Genomic DNA, 9240 nt, shown 5'->3' on the forward strand with positions numbered 1-9240 from the left:
ATTACTTTCTCGATTTGTTTGGCTGCTACTTCCAATTGCTTTTCTGAGTAAAAATTTCCCCCTGATTGTTTATCTTGATTCAGTCCTACATTGCTTTTTCTTCTGAAGCTCAACTTGATACGCTTGTGGTCACTACCTAGACTTCTGGAACCATCTTCATCTATGCTCATTACCCCTAATCTGTTATACATCCTCTGTGACATTAGTGCATAATCTATCGTCGAGTGCAGACTCCCCGCCTCCCATGTTATGAGCCCTTCACACTTCTCGGTGCTGTTGCATACAACTAAATCATGCCTGTCACACATGTCCTGCAGCATGCTTCCTGTCGAATCCGTGTACCCATCCAGGTCTTCTATGTGTGCATTCATGTCGCCTAATATAATTATCTCGCCCTGTCCTCCTAGCTCATCAATGTCGCTTGCAATACATTCTAACATTTTCCTGTTTTCCTCTTTGGCATTAACCCCTGTCCACAGGTATACAAAGCCAAGGAGTGTTTGCTTGCCTGCCACTGTTCCTTTTAGCCATAAATGTTCCCTGCATCCCAGTCTAACCCTTTGAAAATTCATACTTTTATGAATGAATGCCCCAATTCCACCTCCATTTCTGCTGCCCTCTGTTCTATTGCAATATTCCCATGCGTAGTCTGGGTTACAGGGTGGTTGCTCCATGTCTCTAAGATGTGTTTCCGCTAAACCATATACCATTAATTCCTCCTGTCTTAACTGTTCTTCTATTTCCTCCCATTTCAGTCTATTCCTGCCACCTTGCATGTTAATGAAACCTATATCTGAATTAACTTGGCCCTGGCGCTTGCGTCTCTTTCTTCCCCTATGGTTCCATTGTCCGTTTGATCTTAATTCTTCCTTCTCTACACTGGTTCCTTCAGAGCTCTGGGTCCCCCCAAAAAAGCTGTTGCCTGGCGACCTATCCTACTACCCACCTTCTTGCCAGTGGCACCACCGTAGTGGATGCCATCCTGTGCAAAAGGGTGGGGCCTAACCTCGTACACTTCCCTGTGGACCTCCATCACCTCGTATCTTAGTCGTCGACTCAATAGCCTAATTACCCGATTAGTCTCCACGACCCTCCTTTCCGTTTCGCGAGCCTGCCTCTGGACCTCTGGGATTGTGCATATGGTCACATGCACACTCTCAGAGGCCTCTCTAAGCCTACGCATCCCCACCTCCAACTGCGTCTCAAGATTCTGGCTCCTCCCCTGCAGTACATCATTGAGACCAGCATGGATGACCACAAGGTGTTCGCCATCCATGCTACCCACCACCACCTCCCGGGCTCTGGCCATTGCATCCACCATGCACTTTCCCGACTGAGCCTCCACCTGCACCCGCCTGTCTGCCTTCACTGCCGTCAGAACGCCTCCCTCAACCCTCGCTACATTCGAGTCCCCGACCACCAGAACTCTCCTGTGCCCCAAACGTTCGCTTCCTAATTCCATCTGTTGGCCTCCGGATCGCTCTAGCTGACTCTCCTGCCGCTGTACGCTATTGTCGTGAGTTTCCATGCCCGCTTTAACCTTTTTCATTTCGTTCGCATTTTTCTCACTCAATGCTCGCTGCACTACAGCACTGTACGATCGACGAGCCTCGTCCTCCACCTGACACTTCTCCGAACTGGGGAGCCCAGCCGGCCGCGACCTGAGCGCTTCAACCTGTTTTTCTAGCTGGGTCCGCTTTTCCCGCTCTTCAGCACCGCTGCGGCAGCACCTCCTGGCGGCCGCTGCCGCCGTTCTCCTCCCGCGCTGGTTCAAATTGTTGAAGTGCGGAGTACTCCGAGGCGTATTTGCGTATAGCAAATTGAAGATAATGAATTTCACCGTTTTAAAAGACATGAAAGATATCTGATTCAATGTAACAATCTTCGTTCGCATTTCTGGAAACTGTTAAATTTTTTAAAAGCTTACTTTGGGCAGTTTTTCTAGTAAATTGTTGAAAGCAATCATTTGAAAGGAGACATCGTGATTGCTGTAAACATCACTACCGTCGTGTTTGAACATGTGCTGCACGTGTCGTGTGTTACATGCTGTTCCTCCGCCGTTCTTTCTTTCTGTGTCATGTGCTGAAGTTTCCTTGCGGGCTGTGAATACTCGAAGTGCAATCCTGGGAAACGTCTGTGAAAGTGCTGTGCGCGTGTGACAGTTCCTGAGCCATTTGTTAAAATGCCAGGACACTGTTGTGTTCCCGGCTGCCGCGGGAATTACGATGGAGAAAAGACTGTGCGCGTCTTCACTTTTCCAGCTGATGCTGACAGAAGGAGGCAATGGTTGAAAGCCATTCCACGTGCTGATTTCGAACCCGGAAAGCGCTCAGTGGTAAGTCGAAAAAGCGTGATATTTATTCCGCGACGTAGCTGTGTGTACATAATGCGCTACAACATGGCCTAGTGGGCGAGCTGGAAATATTCTAAATTTGAAATATTTCACTGCGCTAATTGCTATTGCACCCATGGAATTAATCAACTTAAATATGCTAACCTTATCTGCGGTGGGCTTTGCAGGTCTGCGAGCGGCACTTTAAAGAATCAGACATTCGGACTTCTTCTAAGTATGTGGACTCAAAAACGGGCAAAGTCGTCGAGCCAAAATTGAAGATCGCTCGTCTCAGCTCCGACGCCATTCCCAGTGTATTCCCGAACTGTCCCGCGTACCTTTCTGCGCCCGCCACTACGTCCCGAGAAGCACCGACTGAAAAGAGAATGCGTCTTGAAGCAGCTTTTTTACGAGATGCCATCGCCATGTCACTCCAGACACACGAGGAGGAAGAAGCAAAGAACAAGATTGACACTTTCCAAGTTCTACTGGAGTGCCTTCCTCAAATCAAGCTTTCTGATTTTTGGAATGTTATTTCTCGACCTGCCTGCGTCCTTTTTCTCAATCTTGCTGTTGATGACGTCCCTCGTGTTTTGTCGTCAGTCACGGTCTTAGAGAACCTCCCGGTGAAAGTTCATTACCGAAATGTGCAGCTGACTACAATTGATGGCATAGATGCCATCCCTCACACAGTACATGATATCCGTTGCTTGATAGGTCTGCTGGATGCTGTAGAGTCGTTTCACGGAAAATTGTTGTCTAAGCATGAAGAAAAAATTGATGGTTTGCTTAAGTTGGCACTTTCCCTGCTTGAAGATGCCTTAAATTGTGAACTGGCAGATGTTGAACAACCCAATGCAGTTAGTTTTTTGAAAGAGCAAGTTTCTCTTCTTCTTGTCAAGCATAGCAGGTCATCTCGGTATTCTGCAGAGTTGCTGGTATTCTCAAGCATTTTATTTACAGTTTCTCCGCATGGTTATAGGTTCCTTCACAGTTCCGGAAACCTTAGATTACCACATCAATCTACAATACGTCGTATATGTAACTCCTACAGCGTAAGCCCGGCAGCTGAACAGCAAGGCACTTGTTTCTTATCGTATGCAAAGAAGCTTGTCGCAGCAATGACGGAGCATGAAAAAATTGTTGTACTCATGATGGACGAAATTCACCTGCAGCCGTATTTTGATTATAAGGGAGGAGCAATTGTTGGTGCGGCTACAAATAGCCCTAATGCAGCAAAAACAGCCCATGTTTTTATGATGCAAAGCTTGCTTTCGCGTCAGAAGAATGTTGTGCACATACTGCCAGTAGAGCGCATCAACGCACAGCAGCTTCACACTATTCTGAATAGCATCATTACTCAGCTAGAGCATGTTGGGTTGCGTATAATCGCAGTGATAGCTGACAATAACTCAATCAACCGGAAAACAATGTCACTTTTTGGGGCCACCTGCAAACTTCAGAGTGTGTATCCACACCCTGCAGACTCTAAACGTCCTCTCTTTTTTTCTGATTGATCCTGTACACTTAATAAAATGCGTCAGGAATAACTGGATCAATCAGCGAAATGCTGGAACATGCATGTTTTTTCCTAGCCCCACAGGACCTAATATAAAGCCACCTATACTTACAGCTTCATTTAAAACACTTCGAGAACTTCACTCGAAAGAACAGGGTCAGCTGATTAAATCAGAACCAACACGTTCGTCTAAATCTCTGAACCCATCGAATATTGAGCGACAGAATGTCAAGCTTGCGCTGAGGATTTTCAGCCCGTCTACGGCAGCAGCTCTGCGAGCATGTGGGCCCAGACTTGAGCTAGATCATGTGTCTGGTACTGCACATTTCCTTGAAACAATAACAAAGTGGTGGAACATTGTAAATGTAATGACATGCAACAAGGGTACTCGACTTCGTGATGAGCTGCAGTCACCGATTACATCAGCGTCAAGTCCACAGATCCAGTTTCTGTTAAGTATAGTGGAGTGGCTAGATCTGTAGCAGTCTCTCAAATTTGACACAGGCATACTTACAAGAGAGACTCACAGTGCGCTCCGACTCACGACAGACACCTTGGTAAAGGTGACTAGGTATTGCCTAGATGAAATGAACTTCGAGTATGTACTTTTAGGAAAGTTTCAGACTGATTGCTTGGAAGAGAGGTTTGGCAAATACCGCCAACTCTCCGGTGCGCAATACCACATTTCCATAAGACAAGTCTATGAGTCGGAGCGAAAACTTCGTCTGCACAACATTTTGGACCTCCCAGAGTTTGAGGCTGCAACAGATGCGGTGGCAGTAAACGATGCAGTACTTGAAGTGTTTGACATTGAGGTAACGGACGACGATTATGCGAAGGCGCCAAATCTCCCAGCAACCACTTACGTTGCTGGCTATTGTGACCACGCTGGGTTCAAAAAGCTGTCATGCATAACTTGCAAAGAAAATTTAATGCTAGAAGATGAAATTGAAGTAGAAGGTGGGGAGTAAGTCAAGGCCATGACTCGTGGTAGTCTCAAGTTTCCACAGCCTGCCATAGTAAATGCTGTTCTTACTGCTGAGATAGTTCTTGACAAACTGAGAAGCGAACAGCATGCGACACAGTTTCATGCACTACCAAATCAAAAGGAGGCTCTCTTGGTACTCACACATGATGTGTTAAACGACGTCATTGACTTTGATGTGTGTGAGAATGGGCACACTCCACAGTTGGTAATGCACTATGTCCTAAGTGCAGCAGCAAACACGCTTCTAAATAACCTTTGTAAAAGAAAAAATGATCAACTTATAGTTGAAAAGGCTGCAAAAGAAAAATAGAGAAAATTGAAGACATTGAAGAATTGACTACTCTGTGTGCTTGTGACTGTTTTTGTTAGTTTTTTTTTAGTTTGGGAACCAGTTTTTGCGTTGTATTATTATATATTCTGCACATTTTCTTTTGTTTGCTTTCTGTTTACAGCTTTTCTGTTGTTGGCTTCACTTACTGCATTTTATGATTCAGTGCTGCAACATTTTACTTACCTCCTACTCCTACTGATCGTGTTTCTCATCTGAAAATAAAATACGACTTGTGAAAGTCCTCTGCGTTGCTCATTTTCAATAAAAAAAATATTACGAGCGTATCTTCACACATGCGCGCTTTGATATAAAGTCAGTAAAAGTCTGCTAAAATGTAACTGCTGATACTTTCAAAGAAACAAGAACAAAAAAAAACATTCGGATAGGGTGTGGGCAAGCAAAAGACGATTTAAAAAAAAAGTAATTTTCTTTTCGAGAGACATACTCAGCACTTTGAAATGCGTGCGAGCGCGGAAGCCGAACCTACTGGGCCGTCGCAGTGCGGTGACGTCACGCAAACGTGGAGAGGCCTTAAAAAGTCTAGGTGGTGTTGGCTACACGGGGAGCTTTGAACAAATTAGCAAGTGACGGCAAAAGAGTTTTTGAAGTGAATTATTCATTGAGGAGGGGTATGCATCATATCTACTTGTGCGTGCATATATCTTTGCTTCCGAGCACAACCGTGCCGACATTCCCTTTCCTGATATCACTACCCTCTCGCCCACCGTGGTTTTACATACGATGCGATAAACGACTACTGGCATTCGTTCCCTCGACACGATCTGGCGTCCATCACTCTGCCAGTCACCATGACTGATACAGTAACCAGCAAAACTCCCTGCTACATTGGTATACTAAATAAATGTCGCCCTCTTCTCCCAATGCATTTAAGAAAGCAAATATATTTTTCCACGGTTTAGTCTCGCGTGCAGTACTGTTTGTTGGTATGGGGAGCGGGTACGAAAAAAAAAACATGGAAAAGGGTTATTTTCTACAAAAGGAATGCTGTCGCTTCATTTACAATTTGTCTAGATATGACTGTGTTTCAGCATGCTATAAAAGAAGTCAGATAATAATTATAACGGCACTGTTTCAGCAGCGACTGTCCGAATTTGTATGGATACAATACATGGCTGTTTGTATCGCGTTTCTAAACACGTTTACTTATACAGACCCACACTATGGTTTAAGGAATGTAAACTTCCTAAAAACTCCTATAAGAACCGGGTATGGTGAGCAGTTAATTCACTGGTAAATGTCGAAACTTTTGAACTGTTACCCCCGTGTATTTGATCTTCTTGAACAATCATCATCCTTGTCATACTTCATGAAAACAACTAAAATATACTTTGTGGAACATATGTGTATATTTGTGCCCAATTTCTGCTGCGTTCTCGCACACTCTAATTTTCTAACTGTTCATTTTATGTACGTAAAGTTTTTTTATGCGCTTGTATATGCACTTTATCCGTGACCAGTGACCGGAAGTTTTGTTTTGCTCTATGCCCGCCAAGTTGTGTTGCATCTGTAATCTCTGGCGCCTAAGGCCCAGTCAGGTGACTTGTACGTCACCTTTAGTCTCGGTCCCATGGAAAATTTGTTTTTGCTATAAATTTCAACAAATTTCGATTTCTTATGTGTCGGATGCATTCATAAAAAGTGACATTGCAGACGCCGGCCACAACATAGAAAAGAATACGCAAAAGACATTTGGGCTCCCATACGGTAGCCTTGTTCACCGTAAAAACGAGAAGCGGGTGCGCGAGCTTATGTATGCTTGAAAAGGAGGCGCAGGGAGCGTGCGTAAGCAGTTGTCAGTTTCCGCAGGTTCGGTTCCAGGTTTGACTGGTAGTTTGTATCGTGATATTCCAGGTGAAGGCGAGCGAATTTCTTCTTTTCTGTCGCAAGAACGTGTGCCTTGTCCCAGTCGATAACATGCTGTTTCGATATGGAGCGTTCGTCAGTAGCACTGGAATCCACTTTTTAACGTAGTTTTTATGATCTTTTAGGTGCTTTTCGAAGCTACCAGTTTCGCCCATGTAGACGCAGTCGCAGTCAGAGCAGGGAGTGCTGTAAACCACGACCGGATATTTATCTTTTGGAAGAACGTCCTTTACGTTGACCAAAGCATGTCGCAGTTTTGTGGTCAGAACGTGGGCAACTTCCACAATGAAGGTGCGCAGAATGCATGCCAACGCGTCGCTTATTTAATTTGGATGCATTCATGTAGAAGATACCACGAGAGGAAATCATCTAGCAAATGCATCTTGCCGGCACTAACGATAGGTGCAGAAAATTGTACGCTAACAAAAAGGCTGGGATTTAAGACAGCGGATCGAGGAAGAGAAAATAAAATTACAGGTTTAACGTTAATGCAGCAAACAGACTCAAGGAATCTAGCTTAGGCATGATAACCGAAATGGAAAAGAAGAAATGGGTGCGGGTGCGGCACGTAATGCGAAATTATGATAGCCGATCGTCCCTTAGGGCAACGGAGGGCATTCCAAAAGGGGGCGAGCGTAGCTAAGGCTGACGAGAGTAAGGAAGGCGGGTGAAATTAAGAAGTGAGCATGGATAAGGTTGCCGCATCTAGCGAGGGAGACGGTTAGCCCGGAGAGATATGGAAAAGGCCTGGATTGTACGTTGGGTTGACGATATTTAAACGCACATTTTTTAATGAAATTTGCACTAAGTGTTTTTCATCATCCTCAGTGCTTTCTGTGTAGCCATCCGCGCCTTCAGAATGGGGGTACAGCTGTGAGCCACTGCCCCCTCTGACCAGAGACGGAAAGTGATATTTTCTCTCTGTCATCTGACACGTGCAGGTTGTACCGGAAGGCGTATCTCCTCTGGAAGATACAGTCGCCTCCGCCGGCCCTGCGACAGAGGCTTGAGGCACACGCGCAGTAGCCCACCAGCGCGTCCTCTAAGCGACCGCCACTAGCCGTGGGGAATGGACAAGTAGCGCTCTTCTCCCCGCCTTCACCCATTGCTGTCGGGCCTGGCAGTACAAGGAGAGCTTTGGTACTCGATGAGCACATCTGTCCAGCGGCTCCTCGTATTAGGCGATTCATCGTTTTCAAGGATGAATCGAGCGATGTTGCATACCTCATGTATATGTTTTCATCCTAGTGTATTGTGTACTTCCTTAGCCGCACCCTTCAATGCTGCCCCGTGTGCTAGGGGCTTAGGGCTCCTCAAGCTGTTCTCACAGCTTTTACCTGTCCTCCTCGTAACCATTTAGTTTCGGAATAAATTTCATTTCATTTGAAATATTGGCAACGCATTCTCTGCTGAGTGACAGCGGCTGAACGTCTGCCTGTGGAGCTCGCCTATCTTCCTCACGCATAATTAGGTTCATTTTAATTCGCGGTTCAGCTTTGCGTGCTCCTTCCGAGGCGCGCAGGTAACGTGAACAGTGTTGTCGTCAATAAAGGGTAATTTTTCCTTTATAGTGGATTGATTTATTATAACCTTAGTGCAAAACACTTTAATTATCTAAGATCGGATTTCGGGGGTTCGGTATTTATGTTTATTTTCTCTTTTTCTATGCACACCCCCGATGACATTATTTGTCGAAAGCACCCAGTTGAAATAAAAAATACCAGCCTGCTTCTGGTGTCCGCACCAAACCTGCTTTTCAGAGATTTTTCTGCTGTGATCCGGTGTAGTGTGTTCTGGTGTGACCGTGTCTGCTATTCCGACCAGACCGAGATTTCAGACATGGGTCCTGATGTGGCGTAGTGTAGTGTGTTTTAGTGTGTTCCAATCTGGTGTTCTGTGCTGTGACCCGGTCGTCTGATAACGGCTCTGGTGTGCTTTGGTTTAGTGTTTCCTGGTGTGGTCGGTGTACCGTTAGATTAGATGTAGTTGGTGTACCGCACAATATGTCTTTATAAAGATGCTGTGAGTTTGGACATATTATCGTGAGCAAATGTAAGAGATACCGGCAAGAGCGTGCCGAATCGTGTAAAACTGCATGCGGCTGCTGCCTGACGAAGCACTCCTGATGTCGAGACAGGCACACTTACATGCGTCGATCTCGCTGCGCCGGTCTTGACGACACGAGC

General features: G+C 45.5%; 1 protein-coding gene and 1 pseudogene across 1 annotated transcript in view; both read left to right on the top strand.

Annotated features, from left to right (window-relative positions):
* Positions 1 to 8321, top strand: part of LOC144106252 (E3 ubiquitin-protein ligase MARCHF3-like) — a 458876-nt gene extending 450555 nt beyond the window's left edge. Inside the window, exon 5 of the mRNA XM_077639011.1 lies at positions 7996 to 8321. Coding sequence (XP_077495137.1) covers positions 7996 to 8080 — 85 coding nt within the window. The 3' untranslated portion in view covers positions 8081 to 8321. The remainder of the gene's footprint in view (positions 1 to 7995) is intronic.
* LOC144106729 (uncharacterized) lies at positions 2099 to 5176 on the top strand (annotated as a pseudogene).
* Positions 8322 to 9240: the final 919 nt, after the last annotated feature.

The sequence above is a fragment of the Amblyomma americanum genome, chromosome 10 (assembly GCF_052857255.1).
Source record: "Amblyomma americanum isolate KBUSLIRL-KWMA chromosome 10, ASM5285725v1, whole genome shotgun sequence".
NCBI classification, from domain to species: Eukaryota; Metazoa; Arthropoda; class Arachnida; order Ixodida; family Ixodidae; genus Amblyomma; species Amblyomma americanum.